At 38.3% G+C, this 26,095-nt stretch overlaps 1 protein-coding gene across 1 annotated transcript in view; it reads left to right on the plus strand.

Annotated features, from left to right (window-relative positions):
- Spf30 (Splicing factor 30) overlaps window positions 1–26,095 on the plus strand; it is an 84,631-nt gene that overhangs the window by 12,706 nt on the left and 45,830 nt on the right. The window contains exons 3-4 of the mRNA XM_067152567.2: window positions 5,511–5,646; window positions 5,933–6,094. Coding sequence (XP_067008668.1) covers window positions 5,511–5,646; window positions 5,933–6,094 — 298 coding nt within the window. The remainder of the gene's footprint in view (window positions 1–5,510; window positions 5,647–5,932; window positions 6,095–26,095) is intronic.

Consider the following 26,095-nt stretch of genomic DNA (forward strand, 5'->3'; position numbering starts at 1 on the left):
ATTAACTTCCAATAGAACTATTCAAACATGCAAATAATGAACTGATTGCAAAACTATATGGACTTCCACAAGCTGTTATTGTGAAGATGTCTGGCCATTTGAATTTCAAACCTTAGTTATATTAACACTAGAACGGCCAGAGCAGTAATTTTGACCATTGGCGAATTTCAAGGTATTTCCACGCTTGTAATTTTTTTCGCATGAGGTTTTGCTTTTGTGACTTTTAATCTTTTAGCATTATGTATATTCACGCCAAAAATTACATCCGTAGATGATAAGGGAACACCGATATTGTCCCTTATACCTAGGAAGGCCATAAGTGGTCATTTTGACCGCTTCACTTCCTTGATACAGAGAGCTCTATTCTGCTCACAGCTTGCTTCCTGTGATATATTTACAAGTGGCGCTATAGGGGCGTATGATGTAACTAAATAGTATGCCTCTAGCAGTGGTTGCAGTGGACGAGTAATTGCCAGTCCCTTGTGTCGTATAGTGCGTAATAATGGCTTGGCGGCAAAAACTTACTCCTGTTGAATTATTAGCAGAACTTGTAAAGCTAGGAGAAGACGAATCAGGTGACGAAGATACATTATCAGATATAGACGTAATGAGTGACGATGAGGATTTTATGTCTCATGTGTTAATATGTCGGATAGTGATAGTGATTTGGCTAATGAAAATATGCACACAGTGGACTTCGCACCTACGATAGACGCAGTTACTCCTTCAACCAGCCGTGATCAATCTTGCAGACTATCTCTTAGCAGCGGGCAACCTGTTCGAAGAGGAAGGGGACGAGGTGGGAGAGGTCATGAACTGGTAAAGTCTCCTTCAATTGCACCAGGTAATCAGTTACATGGTAAGGATGGAACAACTATTTGGACTGTTATTGACAGTAGTGGGAACCCTCCTGGAAGGATGGCTGCTCAGAATGTACTAAAAGAGGCAGCAGCACCTACATCTGACGCTAAGCATAACGTAGAGACTAATAGCAAGGTTAGTGCCTGGCGTTTATTCATTGACGCATCCACGTTGAAGCATATAAAGATGTGCACAGAGACCGAAGCTCGGAGACAGACAATGGATAATAATTAGTCTATTTCTTTGGAAGAATTAGATGCCTTTATTGCTTTGTTATACGCCCGTGGAGCTTATAAACTTACTAGTCTAGCTGTAGATCATATGTGGTCTTCTTTATGGGGTCCCCCTTTTTTCTCTAACACAATGGCAAGAAACAGGTTCAAAGAAATTCTAAGGTATTTGCGCTTTGATCTGCGTAAAACTAGATCCACTCATTTGCAGACAGATAAGTTTGCTTTGGTTTCTTCTTTTGGAATAGATTTATTGAGAATTGTTATGCGTGCTATAAACCAGGAGCGAATGTCACAGTTGATGAACAGCTCTTCCCCCAGCAAAACTCGGTGCAGGTTCACGCAGTAGATGGCCAACAAGCCAAATGAATTTGGCATAAAATTCTGGCTACTGGTAGGCGTTGATTCTAAGTATGTGTGCAGTTTGTTTCCTTATCTTGGGAAAGACGAAATGCGACCTGCCAATGAGTCACTGCCTGAAACTGTTGTCATGAAACTTATGGACCCATACCTCATGAAAGTACGTAACGTGACCACTGATTACTTCTTTACATCAGTAAAGTTAGCTGAGAGACTGAAAGAGAAGAAAACTAGTGTTGTTGGAACAATCAATCGAGTGAGGAAGGAAATCCCGGAGTCAATCAAAGCACTACGTATGAATCTGTACGAGACTGTCGTACTTCAGAAGGAAGATCACACTACTCTCACAGTATATCAATTAAACTGCTAAGCACTCTATACCCGAGCCTTCAAGTCAGTGAAGATAACAAGAAGCTGTCTAGTACTACTGAGTTTTATAACGGAACTAAGTATGGTGTGGATGTAGCTGATCAAATGGCACATAAATACACCACTAGAGCTGGATGCCGAAGGTGGCCTGTACATGTATTTTACAACATACTTGATCTAGCAGCAATAAATTCATGGATAGTCTACAATGAAGTTACGGGTCAGAGAATCTCTCGACGTGATTATATTCTTGAAGTAATACAAGAACTAAGATCTGATTTTGTGAAGGCAAGGTCCCAGTTGATTGAACTCCCTACACTTCAGCCTGAGCCTCAGATTCAGATTCAGTGTGCCAGTCGTAAGCGATGACAATGTTGAGTGAACTCCAATTGTAAACAGAACAAAACCTCTGACACATGTTCTTCAAGCAACAAAGTAGTCTGTGGAAAATGTTCGTGTAAGGTTATAACTTGCATAAATTTCTTGTCAAGTGCCTAAATAGGCATGTAAACGAATAGAGACTGTTATTTTTATCATAAGTTTTCACAGAGGCATTCAATAGCAAGTCCACCAAAATATTTCATTATTACCTATTAGAAGTGAGAGAATATGAACAATTATTAATATTTAACAATGGATTGATCTGTATGCAATACATCCTAATGGTTAACTGTTCTTTTAAAATAAATTATTGAACATTCGCATGTTTCCCAGATCCTGGATCCTAGATATGTCAGTAAGCGGCAGCGGTCAAAATGACCACCTGCGGCCTTTATAGGTATGAGGAAAGTTCGGCTGTTCTAGTGTTAATACTGTAGAAAGCAAGTGCTATCAGATGTGACAAATTTAGTACAATAAACTTAATTCCACATGCATCAGTTATCTTGCTTCAGATACAGAGAAAAGCATGGAAAGCGCGATCAGGTATGTTAGAGCTCATAATGAAATTGACAGCCTTGGAATTCTTGCTAAATGAATGTTGAGTAGGGAGAGACTTTTATACATCTGCTTCATTGATTGTCAAAAAGCCTTTGATACAGTGTCCTGGCAGAAATTGTCCCCTCTACTACGTAACATTGAAATAGAGTAGCAGATATTCTACTACCCACCAGTATCATGCACATCTCTGCTGGGAAGCTGTGAAGATAATAAAACTTGTCATCAGTTGCAACAGGAAAGAAGAGGGACTACTGTAGATTAGTAGAGTTTGGCAACTGTTACTTGCTATTAGGTGACAAAAGAATGGCTGCACTGGGTCTCGTTGTGCAGGTCCTGGAGACACTAATCTGAGAGAGAAGCCATCACCTGGTCTTCCCACAGCTAAGAAAGTATGGGTGCCCACCAATCCATGTAATTTTGTCTTGAGAAGATTTGCTTTATAGTTGTTGAAACATCAACATATTTATAACGTTAACACAACCTAATATCATGGAAGAAATTGTAGCCCTGATTACTTTGTTCAATCTAAGTCAACTTTTAACATTTTTACCATCCTCAAACGTGATCATGAACGGATAGAAAGCTTTGAAATGTGGTGCTGGAGGAAAATGTTAAGGATTCCTTGGACAGCTCATCGCACGAACACATCAATCCTGAACCAACTTCAGATAAAAGTTCGTCTATCGTGTAAGGTCTCTCAACGAATTGTACGCTACTTTGGACATATAATGCGCCGAGATGGTAGTCTACAAAAGCTGATTGTTGAGGGCAAAGTCCAGGGAACCAGACAACGAGGACGAATACCAACGCGATGGATTGACATGGTGAACGGCCCCCTACAGTGTTCTCTCAGAGTAACCACATTGAAAGCTTTAGATAGGGAAGAATGGCGGAGTATGGTTCATCAGCTAGAGAGCTGAATATTATGATAGTCACGACGCCTCAGTCATGAGGCAAAACGAAGAAGAAGAAGAAGAATTATTATACATGGTGCAGCATCTCTTCACAATTTTATTTGCATTTCTTTCCTAAATTGCTTGTTCTGTCAGCATATTACCTGATTTTAATTCATCAATAAGCTGTGTGTTTTGAGGAATAGAGTCCCATGTCATCTTTACCTAGCTCAGTGGTATCATCACAGACACCTTAGGCAATTGGCTGTGGTTTAAATCCTGTATGTAAAATTTTAAAAATGAAACTACAGTAGAGCCCTGGTAATTTTGAGTTAATTCGGTCTGACACTACCTTGAATTAAAAATACTTGGATTGGAAATAAGAACAAATCAAAAGGCAATGAGTGAATATCCTGAGCAAGTGGCTGCACGGTTTGGGTCACGTAGCTATCAGCTTGCATTCAGGAGATAGTGGGTTTGATCCACACTGTTAGCAGCCTGGAAGATGGTTTTCCATGGTTTCCCATTTTCACATCAGGCAAATGCGTGTGCTGTACCTTAATTAAGGCCACGGTTGCTTCCTTCCTACTCCCAACCCTTTCCTATCCCATTGCTGCCATAAGACCTATCTGTGCTGGTGCGACGTAAAGCAAATTGTCGGGAAAAAAGTGTGAATAAATGTTAAAAAAGGGTTAAACAATACAGTATATTGCTGTGTTAGATATGGACTAATATTACCAAGTTTGAAAGAAACACTACTGTAAATTTGAAAGAAATTGCCCAGAGGCTCTTATTTTAAAATAGAGCCTTATTTTTGAGCAGTAATGTTGCACCATATTCTGAGAAGTATAGTGTCAGTGCACTTGCTGCTCGACGTAACACACTGCCGTGTCTAGCACTGCCAAACTCTTGGTGTTGTTCATCACTGGTACAATCTTTTTGGGCACTTCTTCATTGTCACAGTCTTCAGCAGGTTCACTAATCACTTCATTGATTGAAACATTGGTCAAGGTTAGGAGTAACATGTATGTGCACACGCTACTGTTTGCAATAATATTTTTCTGACAGCAAGTCATAAATCTGAAGGATGTGTGTTCTCTGTTATTAATGGGGCGAACAAAGGTACAGTTTGCAAACTCCTCTAAAATTAGCCTCAAAGTACCTGTGAATTTGTAGTAGTGTGTTGGGGCAGGTTTCTTTATGTATGTACATTGTAAATGAAAAATGTGCTGGTGAGAAATGTATTTTGTAAAAGTTTCATTCTTGTAAGTCTGGCTTGATTTACTTTGAACCTCAAACTACTGGGGATCTACTGTATTCAGATAATGAGTTTATTTTGTTTGTGTATAAAATATGATATAAATGATTATGAAATGGAAAGTCATGCTGTATGGTTTAAATTCACTTAAAACTAAAAGGTCTTCTGGATAATTATACCAAGATTATCTACACTAAATTGAGGGTAAGGATAGTAATACCATAATGCAGAGGTACTTCTGCATTGAATTTTGGTATATGGTTTTGTTTTCGTTCCAAGTGATCTTTTTATAGTGTATCCTGAAGTTAATATGTTGAAAATTTGAATGGTGTTTGAAGGAACGGTATATAAACTGTTAGTATATCATAGAAATTTTAATTTCATTCAGTTGTACTGCATGTGGAATATAATTTCTCACTTTAGTGAGCCAGAAATAACAACGCATATATATCATTGTGGTGGTAAGTAGGCAGCTAGGCTAATTGACGTATGTCACAAGTACAATGTTACTTTTGAAAATGCTACAGTTTTACAGGTATCATCTCAATTCATTCTTCTATCAAGATATACTGTAGGGCTTAATTCTTTCATATGTTACAGGTTCGACTGCTGATCCTGGTTTCACAGCATCACTTCTAGCTGCTGACCTCCCAGATGTTACTGAGCATGTACCACCAGTAAAAAAAGACTGGAAAGTTGGAGACCGTTGCTTAGCTGTCTGGAGTGAAGATGGACAGTAAGTTCTTATTCTGTTATGTAAAGTTTGATTAAGTATTGTCTTGCACTTCAGAGTTCAGCCTTCAGTTATCTACGAATGGACTAAATGCTACTCCAATTTTCCATTTGCTAATGGCTTCCTTAATGCTTATTTTTATCCTGTTAAATATGAAATTTAACTATAGATTCTTTGGTCCCTGTATATAAGAACTATTGAGTTCACCCAACATATCTTTTAGTAAACCTGATTTGGCTCAATTCCAGAGAATCTATTCACCGCTTGTTAAGGAATTCTTTGTTTTCAGGTATTATGAGGCCACTATTGAGGACATAACTGAGGATGGGGAAGAAGTGTCTGTTACCTTTGACCACTACAAGAATGCGGATGTGACGACTCTTGCACTGCTCAGGGAGTTGAAGACTGGCAGCAAGCGGCCTGCTGAAGAGGGAGCAGACAGTAAAGCAAAGTAAGTTGCAGAGTCATTTTGTTTAATCATTTATATTTGTCAAATTCAGATTTCATTTTGTTGACATTTATTAAAAGTACATATGTCATATCTTGAATTTTTACCATTGAACGGTTAACTGATGTACACTGTGGCCCATTTTTATGTATATGACATCTCTTAGGCTGTAGCTTTTTAACTCTCAGGAAATGTAGCCCGAGAATCTGTTTGCAAAGGAGTTAAATGCCACCCTTTTGGTATGGGCTGCTTCCTACTGAGTTACTCCAGTTTTCTATGCTACCTTTAGGATATGTCTACAACAATCTCGCTTGAGATATAGTGGCTGGCACAGTTGTGAGAGATTACAGGATATACCTAACAGATTGACTAGCTGAATATGCTAGTGGCATTTGTTCAGTATGATGCTCTGACATCTTTAGAGAAGAAATGCTGCTACATACAGCACTTGGCTCGAAGCTTTATTGGTTCTCACTTTCTCAAAAATGGCAATGCTCCTAAATTACAACCTTCATTCAGCAAGAGCTAGAAGATCTAGTCGTTTGGTTGTGTCTACCTTTCTTCCTCCTGGGAGGATATGAATTACCAAAGCAGCTTACGAGTTCGTAATCTTCTGCAGTAGAGAAAAGAAACTTGGGAGACCGATAACTCATATCTGTTTAATATGATGATGACGACTTAGCCCTGTTTTATTACCAGATTTCTTTCCTGACACAAACTCTATGTGGTGGGATCTTTTCGCTCTTGCATATTTCTTTGGTGGTTGTATATGAAGAGGTATGTATGGAAACAAACCCAAATACCCAGTTTCCCAACGAGAGGTATTAACAAGACGTGGCTAAAATCCCCAGCTTTACCGGTGATTTAACCCAGGACCCTTTTAACCGAAGGCCATGATGCTGACCATTCAGCCAAAGAGCTGGATCTGCCTGTTCAGTTGAAAGTGGAATTCTGGCTGTTGTAGAGGAGATAGCACCTTATATACAGGAAGTTGGCTATGCAGTAGAGACGGGAGAGAAAAAATGCAACAGCTATTTTGAAACTGTTTCAGTATCAAAACTGTTTTGGAATGTAGCTTCTTTGACAAAACACTATGTTACGACCACTGCTTCTTAAACTGTTCTGTTTCTACCTCGCTAATCGCTATAACCAAGTTGTATAAAACAAAAGCTAAAAGTTTCCACCTATTCAATACTATTTGTTGTAACCTTAAAAGAGTTACATATATTGGTTGAAACTAGTTTTGGTCTTACCAGAGACCATCATCAGTCAAAATCAAAGTTAAGACAAGGGATGAATATAGATAAAATTTATGAAGCAAGCATAAAATTCAATGCAAGACAAGTAAAGATTTGAAAAAAAATCTCATCACAATCACATGTCCTGTGCAAGCTCTCAGCTTTCCTCCAATCTGAAGACTGCTCCTCAGAGAAGACCAGGTGAAACACTAAAATACCAGCACTTGAGGAATCTTCTAGAACTCAGCTCAGCTGAAACAAGTGTTAACAGAATGATGTTGATGGGAAAGTGTTCGGATGTTCATTTGTTTCGAATGTGGATCATTGTTGAACTTCATCTGGTTCAAGATTAGGAACTCATGTTGAAATTTGGCACCTCCAATCTCCAGTTTAACAAATGCTTGGAATCTACATTTGATGGCCTAATCTGGAGCAGTTCCTTTCACCTTAACCTGGGCAACAGGTATGATCGAAATTTTAGTCTTCTCTTGTGCTTCATCAATTAATTTATTACAACTACATCTGGATTTTCGGATCTCCTTATTGCTTCATTGGAGTTTTTTTTTTTTTTTTTTTTTTTTTTTTGGTACCTGCTACCTGTGGTTTCAGGATTCATCTCAGTCTTTTTGTTTCTTCTCTTTTTCTTGCTCTGCACCGACACAGATAGGTCTTATGGCGACGATGCGATAGGAAAGGCCTAGGAGTTGGAAGGAAGCGGCTGTGGCCTTAATTAAGGTACGGCCCCAGCATTTGCCTAGTGTGAAAATGGGAAACCACGGAAAACCATCTTCAGGGCTGCCGACAGTGGGGCTCGAACCCATTATCTTCTGATTACTGAACACTGGCCGCACTTAAGCAACTACAGCTGTTGAGCTCGTTTCAAGATAAGGAACAACCTGAAACATGTAAATGACACAGAAGTGCAAAGTGCAAATGAAAAATTGAGTGACAAGTATTGGAAGTTGAAACCACTGATCAAAAATATTGCCTAGATAACCCACGAAGTAACAAACATTCCATTGATGAACAAATAGTACCATTCTGGGGGCAGGTAGTTATGTGTTTGTCAGAGGAAAGCCAAATCCATGTGGCCTGAAAATTTTTTGTCTATGCTGCTCCAGTTGACTTTTTTTTGTATGAAGGGAAGGGAGATAGTATTGTGAATGATGCTGCATTTGACAATCTGGATATCAAGTGGTAATTTGATTATGTAGATCTCTAGCACCTGGCTCGGCAGTATACATGGACAGATTTTTCACTTTAGTTCATCTGTTGGATATTCTCCATTCTGAGTGTGAATTACAAGGCACAGGAACTTTGCAAAAAAAAAAAACCAGGGTACCGACTGATGAGCTTTGGACTGATTCTGCAATGAGAAGGGCAGGAAGAGGAGCCCATGATGTGTTACTGAGAGATGACGGTCAAGTAGCCATTGTTAAATGGTATGACAACAAGCCTGTCATTTTAGCTTCCAGTGAAGTAGGGGCTGAGCCATTGAGTCAGTGTCGTCGCTGGTGCAGGAAAACAAAAGAATATATTTTTGTAAATTGCCCTCAGATTGTCCTCTCATACAATGAAAATATGGGAGTAGTGGATTTTTTAGATAGAGTTATAGCAATGTATCGAATTCTGGCTCGTACCAAAAAATGGACCATACGATTGATATTCCACCTGATTGATTTTGTTCTGGCTGCTTCGTGGATAGAACATAGACGAGCTGAAGCTGCAGAAAACATGCCCAAGAGGGAGAAGCTTGACTTTTTGGCTTTTCATGTAGAGGTGGCTCACTCGCTAATGAACTCACAGTCACAAGTTGAGATGGAAGAGAAAGATGGCACAAACAGAACCACATTTGGAATGTTCCCCAAAAAAAGGAAGGCAACAACATCTCTGCCTCATGACAGCCTCCGCAAAAAGAATGCTGATCATCTGCCAGAAATCCCGGTAAATGTGAAACCTTCCCTCAGCCGTCTGCCAGGGTGTGACAGTCCTAAATGTAGGGTCATATATTCCACTTGTAAGGTGTTTCTGTGTATGAATGCAAATTGGAACTGCTACAAAGTTTTCTTTGTCATGATTTGTTGTATTTGACTTGTGTACTTCTGGTGTGTTGACTCATTCAACCTAAATTTGTAATAAATTTGTATGAAAGTTTATTTTTCTTCATTTATTTTGAGGTATTTTAATATAGAGAACTGATGTTTAACTTTAGTGCATTTTAAAGTACCCAACATTGTACAAAGAAAATATCCCATACTTTTCCATCACAAACATTAAGACCCACTGTAACCTATAGATTACATAGTATTGGGGCAGTAAATAATTTCAAATTCAGTGTCGTATTTTTTTTGTAAAACTGATATTTCTAGCATCCCAAAATTCTAAAATTTGTATTCAAAACATTTTTGCTTGGACCGTGGGCCCGAGGAGGTTAAAAGTATTATACCACATTAACACCCTTCCTTCTAACAATCTGGACGCTATGTGCAATTGACGATCTGGTTTGATGCTGTTTTCCTGAAAATATTCCTCAAGATTGAGGAGAAATTCTTTAGCCATGTACTTCTCTTTCCCTGAAAATTTGGCCAGTTTTTCTTTAATTATCTTAAAAGCTGTAGAAACGTTGAGGGTTTCTCCACTAATAGTTTGGAAACTAGATGATAAGACATCTGGTTTTATTTGAGAGACCTTGTTGAGAGATTCCATATTTCTTTGGAGTTCAAGTTTTATGGTTTTAACTTTCCCTTGTATGGAATCCTCAACTTCTTTTACTTCTTTCTCTAAATCAGTCCTTGGCAGGTTCGATCCTGGCTCAGTCCGGTGGTATTTGGAGGTGCTCAGAAAAAGAAAAAGGATATGTAAAATTCACCTTTAATAACCCAAAGCTTTACGAAATCACCAACTTATTCAAGAAACACAATACCAAAGTAGCCTTCTCTACAAACAACAACACGAAACATAGATTCTTTAGTCACAATAAAGCTAATAAACTTAAAGATGACGACTTCCAGGAATCGGGTATTTATAAGCTGACTTGTGCTCAATGTAAAAAAAACTTACGTGGGACAATCTGGAAGGAACTTCTTAATTAGATATCAAGAACACTTCAATGCTGAAAAATACAAAAGATTCTCTGCCATGGGATCCCATATGAAAGAGTCCAACCACAAATTCACCAATATAAAACAGGACCTTCAAATTATGTGTATGATAAATAAAGGTAATCTTATGAACAACCTGGAAAACATCCACATCGTTCTTGATAAATTGGAAAACGGTGAAGAGAATCTCAACGAAAACAACGAGCATAAAAACATCTTATACGAGAATATTAGCAAATACTTAGAATGGGTAGACATGAAACAGACTAGACGAACAAGAGATATAATCAAACACGACATCGCAGAAGCCCAATCTCCCTCACGTGTTATTTTAGATGACGATAAAACTCTACTTCCCTTCTCACCAGAGCTTACCATGAATTGTCAGACTGTATCACATCGTTACTTCACCAGGTCGCGCTCAAAGACAGACCCTCTAGACAGCGCAGAATAAACATCTTTTCCAAACAAGAACAAGAGGCAAGGTCCTATTCTGATGACCTCCATTTTTATCAAAGAAGTCTCCAAAGAACTTTTATTTGTGCTTATTGTCATAATGTTTTTTCTTCTCAATTCTTTATTTAAACAGCTGAAGAGGACCACTAAGTGGTCAAAACATGTCCTGTAAGTTTTAATTATATTCAATTGTGCCTGAGGCAGTAATAAAGTATCGATTAGGTGGTTATTTATACTTACTTCTTGATTAAACATCGATACGGTCATGAAATGGACAACTTGTAATACGTCAGCCTCGTGTCGGTAGATTTGCTGGCACATAAAAGAACTCATGCGGGACTAAATTCCGGCACCTCGGCGTCTCCGAAAACCGTAAAAGAGTAGTTAGTGGGACGTAAAACAAATAACATTATTATTATTATTATTATTATTATTATTATTATTATTATTATTATTATTATTATTATTCTAAATCAGTCTGCTACATCGCGACCTATGAAAGTAATCTGGGTGTGAGGAGCATTATCTAATTGTGTTTTGAAATGTTTATCGCCTCCTCTTGCTGAGTTTTTAATAAATTAATTTCATTTCCTATTTTCTAAAGTTATTTTTGACAGATTCATGGAGGTTGTTTTGTATAGAAGTCATTTTGGCTTGTGTGAGCGGCAACTGTGCATGGGACTCCTTATATTCTCCTTTTAGATTTTCTACTTCGTTGATAACATTCTGAGAAGTAGGGAAAGCAGTTTTTAAGACCTCAGCTACTTGCGATTTGATTTCCTCTCTCATGGCTTCTAAGTCACGTGTCAATCTTTCATTAATTTCTCTGAACTTAGAATCCATTTTTTTATTAGTCTCTTCAAACCGTTTCTCAATTTCGGCACCCGCACTATTGAGCCTGCATGCTAGATTACGGTTAACTTCTGCAAATTTTTTATCAACAGATTCCGTTAATTGCATAATATTACTGTAGCTTCATTAGCTTTCCTAAGCTGAGTTATATTAGCATTCATTGTCGTAATACAGTGCTAGCATTAGTGGCCTGATTTGATTCAGCGATACGAGTTTCTAAGTTAACGCTAAGTTGATTCATGTCAGTATTAGTTGCATTAATACGGCTTTCTAAGTTAGCATTTGACTCTCTAAGTCGAGTTGCTAAGTTAGCATTGGATTCTCTAAGTTGAGTTTCTAAGTTAGTATTTGTTGCCTTAATACGACTTTCTGAGATAGCATTTGATTCTGCAATGCTACGCTCTAAATTAGCGTTAGATTCTGAAATCCTTTCATTTAGACCGACTTTTAAAGTCTCTATAGCAGCTAATATCTTCTCCATATTCATTTTGTTACTTTCACAAAAGGCAGAAAACACAATCATTCAATTATGATTTAAGTTCACCATTATTGTCCAATGGTAAAGTAAGTTCAAAATTCACCAACACAAAATATCAAACACTTTTATAATACACTGTGTATAAAAGTTTGAATACTGTGCCATTAGATTCTAATGTTCTGTACTACAAGTCCTAATTTTATTAAGTCCCTGTGAGCTGTCTCAAATTTTTAGAAGTTATTATTTTTAAGGTCTGTTTTTAGAAAATGGAGATCAAATTTAAAATATCACTGTTTTCCTAGTTAATCGAGCCCCACACCTTTGGGGGCCACTTTTACTCTACCCGCTCTCTCTGTAACCGGAACGCCCGTACTTTAACTGCAGCGGAGAGCATGGGTTGACGCCAGGACATGTACAGTCCATGCTACGAACTACAGAGAGAAGGGTATTTGAATAAGTTCTTTTAAAATTAAACTTCTGGTTTATTCAAGTTAGATAAAGTATATCACCTTTTACAGATGTGTAGGATTTTAGAAAGTCCAAGCCGTGGTTGGAAGATACGTCGTCCCTCGATGACTGCGTCGGCGATGTCCTGCATTCTGGTTGGTTGAATTATTGTTTCTGAGAAAAGTGATAAATAAATCTTAAAGTATGTTGGGTTTCTCTGAGATTTCATTAAGACTGTAATTGGCATTAAAATATTGGTCTATGTGTATGTAGTAACTTTCCATTATTTTGAGTAAAGGACCCTCTGTTCAATCTCTGTTCAAAATTTTAAGACGCTTTGGACTACACCCCAAATTAATAAACATGATAAAATTGACTCTCACTAACACCAAATCAAAAGTGAAGTTTAGGAGTGAAACACCAGACACATTTGAAATTATAACTGGACTACAGCAGGGAGATGGGCTCCCACCACTATTATTTAATTGTGCTCTAGAAATGGTAATGAGGGAATGGTTTAGGAAATGTCTCCCCAAAATAAAGATTGGCCGAAAAATCAAAACAAATTGCCTGGGTTTCGCTGACGATTTAGCATAACTAGCAGTGGACATAAAAGAAGCAAAAACCCAGATATCAGAACTTCAAAACATTGCAAATAAAATTGGCCTCAAAATATCCTTTGAAAAAACAGAAATTATGCCCCAAAAACCAACACAACTAAAAGAAGTTACCATAAATGGTAATAAAATCAAAATAGTAACTCAATTTAAATATCTTGGAGAAATTTATTTATTTAGCGTATGACATTAAAAATAAAAACACACAATCACAAATTAAATATACAGTACACTATGTAGGTTACAATTTCACCATCAAGCTCTGTAAATAGTCTATACAAGAAGGATTTCGGTCAAGAAAGTCTTTTGGGCTACCCTGATAAGCACTCAGGGGGCACTGTTCCACTATATGACGAACTGTTTGCTTAGGGGCACCGCAGCTACATTCCGGGGAGGGAAGTTTGCCCCATTTATAGAGGAAGTCAGTGGACTTTCCATGGCCTGTCCTGATACGATTGGGGGTTGTCCAGGTTTTGCGAGGTAGATCAAATCCCTTTGGTATACCACCACGCGCAGTGTCTACTTTCTTCTCAACAAGAATTCAAAAAAACTTCACATTCTGCCAACAATCAACCATGCAGCCCATCAACACGGCTTAGTTACTTAATACACCAATTGCCAAATTCTCCGCTTAAGCTGATACAGTGTATAGTCGACTCTTCTTCTAGAGAGTATCAACTACACATTTTATTACTCAGACATTGTACATACTTGTATATTTTTATATATGTGTCAGTTTACATTGTGCTCATTCTTATCGCCATAGCACTCGGTCCACAACCATTATGTATCACCAGGACCTACTGAATTCCATGAGTCTATAAATTTTAACAACACAGAGCACCTTATTTGTACTTTTGTTCCAGAATTCTAAGCATGTATAATGTACTTGCATTAATTATTACTCACCTACATCACACATAATATTTTATTTTCATTTGCAACATTTCAACCACACTTCATATTGTAAAATTATTATTTCATAAGACTCTTACTGCTAGAAAACATGTTTTAGGATTTCGCCAAATATTGTGTATGTTTTAATATGGCTGATGATGACCCCGAGTAGGGTTGAAACTAGTCCCATGTAATGTAAATATTGTAAATACAACTTAGTATTGAATAGGTGGAAAACTACTGTGCATTATTTATATGACATAACTCAAATTAATGAAATATCATAGTTCACAAAATCTCAACCTTTTCTGACACTAAGGCACAGTCTTACGAAAAAAAATTAAAGCACAGTTTTTACGGAAACACTGTTACTAAGGCACAGTCTTATGAAAGTGAATTACAATCCACGATTATTCGCTTGAAGAAAGAATGTTAATTACTCGAGCTTTTCCAGTTCAACACACAAGTTTATTGACTACTCAAGATAGTCAGTCACCTCCTACCTCACACAAAATTAGAGTCCAAAGTTTTCACTTCTGACACTTAGAAATTTAGACACAAACACGTGTACTGTTTAACACAACTATCATCGGCAATCTGCCGGATAGAGTAACAGCCTCGAATAGATATCCACAGTTGACCCGCACACCGTGGCAGCTGGGAGTACACGCAGATACTGACTTATGCTAGCCCAACGAGCTCCTGTTATATCCGTAGGCTGGGCAGTGTGGTTTCGAATTTGATTAGCTTCTACCTTCAATTACTCAGCTTTCTCACCGCCAATTTTGATGAAATTTGGTATACAGTAAAACCTCGTTAATTCAAAGTCGTTGGGACGCAAAAATCGGACTTTGAATTACGTGATTTCGAATTAACTGCCAACACGTACTTCAGAAATGCCAACCCTTGCGGCATCACAATATATTCTAAGACCCGTTAACTGCATGTAATTAACCATGATTCACAGTTTAAAGCTCTCAAATGCCATGAAAAAAAAAAAAAATTCCAAAATGTATCCAACAATGCATTTATAGTATTCAAATAATGCACTTGGGTAACTCACCGGCAAACAAAAGTTCACGCAATGAAATCAAAAGAAAGAAAAAACATGATTCAATGAGGAGAAATCTATACTGGCTCCCCTGTGCAAGTGCTTTATTCATTGGATTACTGTACTGTATGCATTTGAGATGCCTTGTGCTTGCACGGAAAGTACCTGATGCCCTTAAAACATTGGGGCTTATCGAACTTTCTTATGATGAGGGGAGAAAGTCTCTTGCTTCCGCCCACATTACAACAACAGTACAGTGACTATACTTGTACGATTTCCCGTCATGTCACTTCTAAGACCCATTAATGCATGCAATCTCCTTCTCAGTTTAAACTTTTCAAATGCCATGGAAAGCACTATTTCAGAAATCTATCCAAAAAGGTGTATTTACATTATTCAAATAATGCATGTGTGACGATTTATAGCAACAACGTATTGGTTGATTAAGATTCTTTGACAAGACGTTCAAGGAGAAAAGAGCTGGGACCAATGGGAGGTTAGTGGATGTAATAATAAGAAGAAAAAATGTTAATCAAAACAGTATATTGTTTCTACAAAGGGAATCAATTTTAAATTTTACAACTCAAAATTTTGTAACCTGACACACAAAAGAAAACACTCATCGTGAATGACGTACATTAGAATAGAATCCCTAGACCATTTACAAGTTATAATATATGACTAATCAAATGAACATGGTAACCTATAAGCCTCGAAGAATATGGACACAGATTTCCAAAAAAGTAAACAAAGGGAGAAGAAAGGCACGGGAAGGACCAAGGACGGGGATCACAATAATGGGAGTCGCCTGAGTATAAACATTGCCAAATGCGAGAACAGTTTTATGTGATAAGTTGTACCGTCCAGGCCACAAGTTCAATCACTCACCAACTCTTGAAATTGCATATTACTCGATGTTCATTTGTTAAGGAACAATATCACTCATATCAGGCTTACAAGAAAACCGGCCACAGAAATGAAGATAACTCCAAAATCCATAGGAGAAGAATAATAGTGGTAATTATAAAATAAATACTCTGTTGCTCACCCAATACAGCAAATAAAAGAAGTGGAGCTTCCCAGCAAATACTGGGAAATCCTCAGACGACCCTCCAACCACACTCGGAATCAGTGCTGGACTGAAGACCGAGTATGTGGGGGAAGCCTTTATACCGCTGCAGAAAGTTCCGGAAAAAAGTACACAAAACGTCGAGAAATATCGGACACTGACGTAGCGGATGACGTAACCCAGAGGAGACTCAGTGTGTAGTCAGCAGTTCACCAGGACGGATGCACGGCGAGGCAGCAGAGAAAGTCCAAGGCCGGTTAGATGAATGAAGTATCGGCGAGTATATGAACATAGATGGAGTTCCAGATGACGGTAGCTGAAAATAGGTGAGTGATCGTTACATATTCCCCCACCGGCCAGGAATCCGAAGGATTCCGGAAGTCAAGATGGACCCGACGAATGGCGATGGGCGAAGAGGAAGGAAGAAAAAGAGGAGCTGGAACAAAAGCAGACTCGGCAAGAAACAAAGTTTAAATAAACAAATAATAAAGGCACAAGGAAGGGAGGGGGGTATTAAAAAATTACAATAAACAAACACAATATGGTCTAGGGTAATTTTTTTTGTTTTACATAATATATAAAAAATTAAAACAAAAGAAGGGGAACATTCCCTAATGTTCACCAAGATGGGAGAGTCCAGTTGACCCAGGTGGGGTTGAAGGGTCACTGGGTAGAGCAAAAGAGAAAAGAAAAAGAAAGAAATTACTGAAAATACTGTTTCAACTGCGAAACATGGGCCTTTTTAACAATGGAAGGATCATTTGCATCCTGTAATAATACAGAAACCGGAGTAGAGAAGCGAATGATTGAAAAAGGGCCTGTCCAACGAGGGCAAAGTTTAGCAGATACATGATCACTTGCGGAACTTTGAGGATGGTTATTTAACAGTACTTTATCTAAAAGTTTAAATTTTGATGGACGGTGCCCACGGTCGTGAACCCGTCGATGGACCTCCCGTGCCTGGTGCAATTTAGTTAAGGCCCTTTTCCACTCCACTTGAGTGACTTGATTAGGGGGGCAAAGGAGCAAAGAAGGTAGATCCCATGTTAAATCTAAAGGAGTTTGCAAATCTCTACCCAAAAACAATTTCGCCGGGGAAAAAGAGGTGGAGTTATTGATGGCAGAATTAAGTGCTAGCGCAAAGGCAGGTAATTCAGAATCCCAATGGCGTTGATCTTCGGAATGAAAAATGGACAATAGAACTTTCAAATTTCTATGATATCGTTCGACAAGATTGGCTTGAGGATGGTAGGGGGAGGTAAAGACCTTGTTAATACCATTCATAAAGCAAAAGTTGTAAAAGGATTGTGAGGTAAAAATGGTAGCGTTATCTGAAACTAGGTATTTCGGTAGACCAATAATAAGGAAAATTTGGTCATTCAAAAGCCGAATAATAGTCTGAGCAGAAAGCGTACGCAACGGACGCAAAATCAAAAATTTAGAGAAACCATCAAGCAGAGTAAAAATATATGCATTGCCGTGGGAAGATTTAGTGATAGGTCCGACAACATCAATATAATACCTCTCAGCGGGATAAGTAGAAGGTGTGGCGGAATGAGCACCAAAGGACAATGCGTTCTGAGGTTTGTGTTTTTGGCATAAAGTACAAGATTTAACCCAAGTGAAGACATCCTTACACATATTGGGCCAAAAGAATTGAGATGCCAACCGAGAATAAGTTTTAGCGCGCCCAAAGTGTCCCCCTGTAGGAGACCCATGATAATACTGAAACAGCATCGAACATAAAGGGGAAGGAATGACTACTCTAGGGGTTGATTTAGGAGTTGGTTTAAAAACCTGCAATTCATTATGGATCCGAAAAGGTCCATCATAGTTAGTAGCAGAGAGAGAAATCTTAATATCTTTACAGTAAGAATCGGTAGATTGATGCTGATGACAAGAGTCAAAAGATAATGGAAAATCAATAAGAGAAGAAATCGCATTGATTTCATAAGAAGGAAGTTGATCTAAAGTTGAAGAGGGAGATTGGTCAAAAAGGCGAGAAAGAGCATCAGCGACTGAATTTTGATAACCTGAAACGAATTTTACAGAAAACTTAAAACGAGAAAGGCGGAGCAGCCATCGACCGGTCCTGCCTATTTTAGGGGCATTGTTCAGTAGCCAGGATAAGGCCTGATTATCTGTTTGAACAAGAAATTGCCGATGGTCAAGGTATTCCGAAAAATGCTCAATAGTGAGGATTAACGCTAATGCTTCCCTTTCATAAACAGAATACCTACGTTCAGTAGGCGAAAGCAAGCGACTAAAATAAGCAATAGGAAGAAGTTTACCGTCTCGGTTTTGATTTAAGACTCCTCCAACAGCAACGTCAGAGGCGTCCGTAAAAACTTCAAAGGGTAAATCAAAGTCAGGTATTTGAAGAACAGGGGCTTTGGTTAAGGCAGATTTGAGAGAAAGAAATGCAGTTTGTTGCTGTTCTCCCCAGTGAAATTTCATGCCTTTTCGTTTAACTAAATTAAGTGGCTCAGATATGTGAGAATAGTGAGGGATAAATTTACTATAAAAACCAACCATACCTAAGAATGTTCGCAAGTGCTTCAAATTTTTCGGTGGAGGAATACGATCAACTGCAGAAACCTGATCCGGATCAACAGAAATGCCATTATTGGACAGAATATGGCCCAAAAATTTAATGGAAGTCTGAGCTAAAATAATTTTAGAAGGATTGACGGTAAGATTAACGGAACGCAAACGAGAGAGTACTTCACAAAGATGTTTAATATGAGTGTCAAAATGAGGACTATAAATCAAAAGATCATCTACATATGGAAATAGATACTGATATTTTATATCAGAAAAAAGATTGTCAACAAATCTTTGCATGATTTGTGAGCCAAGGTTTAATCTGAAAGGTACTTTAGTGAATTGATACAGCCCGGTAGGAGTAATAAAGGCAGTATACTTAGAGCTACTATCATCTAAGGGTATTTGATTATAGGCCGAATTGAAATCTAAAAGGGAAAAATACTGTGCATTGGAAAAATGTTGAAACGCAGTTTGAACTTTAGGCATGGGGTAAGCATCGTAGAGGATCTTAGAATTAATGTTACGAAAATCAACTTCAAAACGAAAGGACCCATCAGGTTTATCAACAATGAACGCAGGAGAGGCATAGTCCAAAGTGGAAGGTACGATGATATTGTCAACCAGCATTTTCTCTACAAGTTGATTAAGAATTTTCATTCTGGGCAGACTCAAATGATACGGGGGAGATCGAACAGGCGTGGTATCAGTGAGATCAATATGAGCTTGAAAATTGGAAACGGTTCCAAGTTTAGAGGTTACAACATCAGAAAATTCAACTAACAAATGATCAAGTTGGGCAGATTGAGAACGATTACAATACACATAGTCCTTACGAACCGAAGGAAGATGTGAAAGAGGGAAATCGGAACAATTCACTAATGGAATCCTAATATCCGAAAAGGTGAAACGAATAGAGGAAGAAAAGGAATCAAGTACCAAACCAGTATGACGAAAAAAATCATATCCTAGAATTAATGGATATGATAAATTTTCTACAACATTAAAAGAATAGGTCCACGAAAAATGTTGAATTTTTAAGTTGAGCTTGACTTGGCCGAGGGTCTGAAGTAGATTATTTGATGCAGAAGTACAACGAAGGGAAGACTGAGAAAGTTGAAGATGAGAAAAAATAGTCTGAAGAGATTGGAAAAGTTCTAAACTAATTAACGAAGTCGTTGAACCAGAATCTAAAAGTGCAATAGTAGGAATAAGGTGGAGCAAGACTACAATATGTGAAGTTCTGGGTAATGAGCAAAAAATGTGAGAATCATATTTTACGCTCGGTTTAGTGTAAGAAGATCGAAAAGGTTGCCGAGTGGTAAAAGTGTCGTGATGAAAAGCATGTTTTTGATTAGGCAGATTTGCCCCTTGAACGTGTCCACTGCCTACGGACGGGGGTTGGGGGCGTTTCCCGAGATGGGGGAGGCACAAGGTAGAGGCACCTCTACAGCGGTAACAAATAATAGGTTTACTGACTGTAACAGAACGAGATATTGGTAATGATAATGACACCGGGGGAGAGGTAGTAGCAGAAGGTAAGACTGGTGGTGGTACACGAGCATAGTAGGAAATATCTGCATACGAGTAAGTCGTATGAGCTTGTGCTGCGGTATACAATTGTAGCAAAGAGGTAGGGGGAGAATGTATCTGAAGAAGTTGTCGGAAAGAAGGCACAGCATAAAATGTAACAATTGAAATTAAGTCCGATGGATTATTAGCGATATTAAGAACATCACTAAAAGTAAGAAGTGAGTCTAAATAATCGTGTATAGGTTCGTCAGAACGTTGATGATGGCGGACAGATTCCAAACTCAATGTATGACGTACCTCATAAGGTAGAAAGTAATTATGGAGACGTGCGAAATAGAGCCCAATCCTGAAAATGTGCCATATTTTCAAGCCAAAAATTCGTTAAATGGCCAGTAGTTTTAGACGTTAACAAACTAATGAGTTGAGAAAATGGGGCAAAGTTAATTTTAAGAAATTTACGGACAAAAAATAGCCATATAGTTAAATTTCGAGGATTTGTATCAGTTAAAGGAGGCACTTGTGTTAATGACTGTTTAATAATCTCTAAATTTAATGTGGAAATGAGTGGATTTGGAGAAATAGGCGATGAGGTGAGTGGCCTAGAAGATTCAGGATGTAAATGATAAGTGGTACTTGGAAGTTTTAGGTCTTGATCAAATAAGTCTGAAGTGTTAGAATGCGAAGACGAACAAATGGTGGATGAAGGTTCTGAGGGCGAAGTGTCATCAAAAGTAATTAAATCCGCACAAGGTGGATTAGGTAGAGACCGGGAAATCGGGGGTAAATATAAAGAATTATCAGAAGAATTTAACGGAAAATTATCGGAAAAAGTTGCCATGTTGAAAAAGAGAGCACAGTAACAAAGAGTAAAAAAAGGAGAAAAATTGAAAAAAGATAACAGTAAATAAATCAGGTGAGTTACTCTGCTACCATTTTGTGATGATTTATAGCAACAACGTATTGGTTGATTAAGATTCTTTGACAAGACGTTCAAGGAGAAAAGAGCTGGGACCAATGGGAGGTTAGTGGATGTAATAATAAGAAGAAAAAATGTTAATCAAAACAGTATATTGTTTCTACAAAGGGAATCAATTTTAAATTTTACAACTCAAAATTTTGTAACCTGACACACAAAAGAAAACACTCATCGTGAATGACGTACATTAGAATAGAATCCCTAGACCATTTACAAGTTATAATATGTGACTAATCAAATGAACATGGTAACCTATAAGCCTCGAAGAATATGGACACAGATTTCCAAAAAAGTAAACAAAGGGAGAAGAAAGGCACAGGAAGGACCAAGGACGGGGATCACAATAATGGGAGTCGCCTGAGTATAAACATTGCCAAATGCGAGAAAAGTTTTATGTGATAAGTTGTACCGTCCAGGCCACAAGTTCAATCACTCACCAACTCTTGAAATTGCATATTACTCGATGTTCATTTGTTAAGGAACAATATCACTCATATCAGGCTTACAAGAAAACCGGCCACAGAAATGAAGATAACTCCAAAATCCATAGGAGAAGAATAATAGTGGTAATTATAAAATAAATACTCTGTTGCTCACCTAATACAGCAAATAAAAGAAGTGGAGCTTCCCAGCAAATACTGGGAAGTCCTCAGACGACCCTCCAACCACACTCGGAATCAGTGCTGGACTGAAGACCGAGTATGTGGGGGAAGCCTTTATACCGCTGCAGAAAGTTCCGGAAAAAAGTACACAAAACGTCGAGAAATATCGGACACTGACGTAGCGGATGACGTAACCCAGAGGAGACTCAGTGTGTAGTCAGCAGTTCACCAGGACGGATGCACGGCGAGGCAGCAGAGAAAGTCCAAGGCCGGTTAGATGAATGAAGTATCGGCGAGTATATGAACATAGATGGAGTTCCAGATGACGGTAGCCGAAAATAGGTGAGTGATCGTTACACATGTGAATAAAACAATGACAAACATAACCTCACACAACAAAAGAAAGAAAAACACGATTCAAAGGCGAGGAAAAATTTTGCCGTCTCCCCTGTGCAAATGCTTTATCTTTTGGATTACTGTACTGTCTGCATTTTTAGATGCCTTGTACTGGCATGGAAAGTGCCTGACATCCTTCAATCAAGAAACTATTCTCATTTTGGTTCCATATTGAAGTTGACGTATGTCTCAAATATTATTACAATATTTTTAAGTCCACCTGTTCAATACAATACAATCCTTCAATCAATCGTGGCTTTTCGAACTTTCCTATGACAGGGGAAGGAAGTGTCTTGCTTCCGTTTGCACTGCATAGCAACACAGTACATTTCCTGGCTGGCAATTCTTTCTTTTAAAACCATAAATCCGTTTGGCCTCAGCATTAAAAAAAACAAAAACAAACAATCAAACAATGCATAAAGAAATAAATGAACTGGATTAAAGCCACTATATATATATATATATTTATTAATAATAAAGCCAAGCTTTCAGCCAAATTGCATTGGCCTTCATCAGGGCATGTGAAGTTTTGCCTCCGACAGTGAGCAAAGAAATTATCTGAAGGAACATGGAGGTCATGCCCGTACTATCCACGGCCTACCCCACTAACTGGACTCAAGGATCGTGGCGCTGTGCTGTGGTGGTTGGGAGGGAAGTTACTGATGCACCGCCCTCTGTCAACAGTTTGAGTGCGTCCCACTGTGCCATGGTGGTGTTATGCATGTATTTCTGCAGTACAGGTCTCCACGTATTTGATAACTTGAAGCCGTCTTCCCTGTTGATGTTATTGGGGCGCAGCTCTATCTCTATGGCTTCCCTCACAAGACGAGCATAGAAGTCTTTTACAGGCGCGATGACCTTCGCCTGGTCAAAGAGGATTTCATGGTCTGTACTGTAGAAATGTTCTGCCATGGCAGACTGGCTTATAGTGTTCTCCGTGGAGGACGAAAGAGCGACATTCTTTACCGATCTGATGTGCTCTTTCACTCTGGTATTCCTTCCTTACGTGGCAGGTATAACTGACAGAATAGGGCGCATTCTTAAGAAGTACAATATAATTCCAGTTTTCACCGCAGACCGGAAGCTCAAATCCCTGTTTCGACCAGTCAAAGAGAAGCCACGTCTTGAAACACCGGGCGTATATGAAATTCCATGTGGTTGTGGTTGTTCATATGTTGGTATGACAAAAAGGCTTGTTAGCACCAGAGTGAAAGAGCACATCAGATCGGTAAAGAATGTCGCTCTTTAATCCTCCATGGAGAACGCTATAAGCCAGTCTGCCATAGCAGAACATTTCTACAGTACAGACCATGAAATCCTCTTTGACCAGGCGAAGGTCATCGCGCCTGTAAAAGACTTCTATGCTCGTCTTGTGAGGGAAGCCATAGAGATAGAGCTGTGCCCAAATAACATCAACAGGGAAGACGGCTTCAAGTTATCAAATACACGGAGACCTGTACTGCAGAAATACATACATAACACCACCATGGCACAGCGGGACGCACTCAAACTGTCGACAGAGGGCGGTGCATCAGTAACTTCCCTCCCAACCACCACAGCACAGCGCCACGATCCTTGAGTCCAGTTAGTGGGGTAGGCTGTGGATAGTACGGGCATGACTTCCATGTTCCTTCAGATAATTTCTTTGCTCACTGTCAGAGGCAAAACTTCACATGCCCTGATGAAGGCCAATGCAATTTGGCTGAAAGCTTGGCTTTATTATTAATATATATATATATAGTGGCTTTAATCCAGTTCATTTATTTCTTTATGTTAATACAATGAGCCACGAAAACTTACGTTCATTAATTAAACAAACAATGCAGTTTCATCGGCATTGACAATATTGTTTGGTACGTACGGATTGATTATAGGCTATAAGCCATGCTTTTTTCACCAACTGTCAGCATCGTCAGTATTCACAGAACCTCTCTGCACACTGCCTGCTACGTGATATTGTGGCAGTCCTTAAAACACCGAATACAAAATGATTACGATTCCGCTCGAACATAGCAGATATGAAGCAGACTTTCAACACGCCGAAGTACGTGAAAGTGCGCAAAGTTACCCCTTCACGTTCCGGAAGACGTGTTCTTTCATGATGTGGAGAAATTTTGAATTTAAATTACTCTGTAAAATACTTTTTTTTTTTCAAAATGTAAAGGCAGTTTTGAATTAAAAACCTCAGTTTCGGTAACGGGACCAATATTGTTCTTCGAATTACGAATTATCCGTATTTCGAATTAAGCGATTTAATTAACATGCAAGACCGTACCTCATGTTTCTGGGAACGAGAGCTGCTTTGAATTAGGCGAGATTTTGAATTAACCGATTTAGAATTATCAAGATTCTACTGTACTACCCTTTGTTATTAGGGGCTACACGATGATGTGATCAGAATTTTCATATCATATTTTGTTCTGGAGATAATGAGATGGTAGGAATGGAATGCTCGATGGCTATGTCATCTGTCCTTGGCTGGCTCTCCTGCAGCGATCTGGTTGTGCGCATAGCTGCTACATCCGTCACCTGCACGCGCACAGAGGTCTTTTCAAACCTCCCATACAGGTGTTGTTACGAGTAGCGCTAGAAATACTTTGATAGAGAATGTCATGGTGACATTCCCATTTCAGTATATTATAATTATCATGTACAATACAACACCCATAAACGAGAACTGACTGTTCTGATGCAAGCTCTTTTATCGCAGACTGCTCTGATGCTAAGTATTTTATCCCAAAAGCAAGTTAATGTAGTGTGAATTTTAAGAGTCCTTGTTTCTTATTACTTTGTTTTAAATAGCTTGATTATTTAAATAAATTATTGTTGTTATTATTAAGATAAGGAGACTGTTTATCTCCATTACTGTTTAATTGTGCATTAGAATTTTTACTAAGGGAATGGTACAAGGCCAACCCAAGGAACAAAAAAGTTGGAAGCTCCAAACAAAATTTAAGTTTAAATTGTTTAGGATTTGCGGATGACCTTGCTCTATTGTCCAACAATATTCAGGAAATTTGACACCAAATTAAATCTCTATAGAAAATAGCACAAAAAAATAGGTCTTACAATATCCTTTGGAAAACTGAGATCATGTTTACATATCCCCCACTGGTAAATAAAATAACAATTGATGGCCAAGAAATAAAAATTGGTGATAAAGTTAAGTATTTAGGAGAAATCATAACTTATAGTCTTAATGAGAAACCAGCTTGGCATAACAGAATAAATAAATTAAACAAAGCAAATTATATTACCAAGACTACATACAATAAAGAAAGCTTATTGATAGCAGCAAAATTAAGACATTATAAAACAGTCACACAGCCAGAAATAACTTATGCTAGTGAAACCATTTTTAAAACTACTAATACAGCTGAAACAGACAAAGACAGAAAGAATAATAATTAGAACATGCATTAATAAACAGTATCAAAATAATGATATCAAATAAAACAGTTTATAAGGAAATTGAACCAGTATTGAGCCAGATTAGGAGAAAATGTGTATCATTCTTTGGACATCTTATCAGAACACCTGACACGAGAATTAGCAGAAAAATAATTTAAAAATTATGGAATAGCAAGACCAAGATTAAATGGATCACAGAAATTAAGGAGGATATTTAAGAACTGTAACAATAAGCGATAAAAACAACCCAGGAAAAATTAAGATATCAAGACACACACACCAGGCTACACACCAGAATCTATGAAAGGTCTAATGGGAGGGTATTTTCAACAGAAG

The sequence above is a fragment of the Anabrus simplex genome, chromosome 8 (assembly GCF_040414725.1).
Source record: "Anabrus simplex isolate iqAnaSimp1 chromosome 8, ASM4041472v1, whole genome shotgun sequence".
Classification (NCBI taxonomy): domain Eukaryota; kingdom Metazoa; phylum Arthropoda; class Insecta; order Orthoptera; family Tettigoniidae; genus Anabrus; species Anabrus simplex.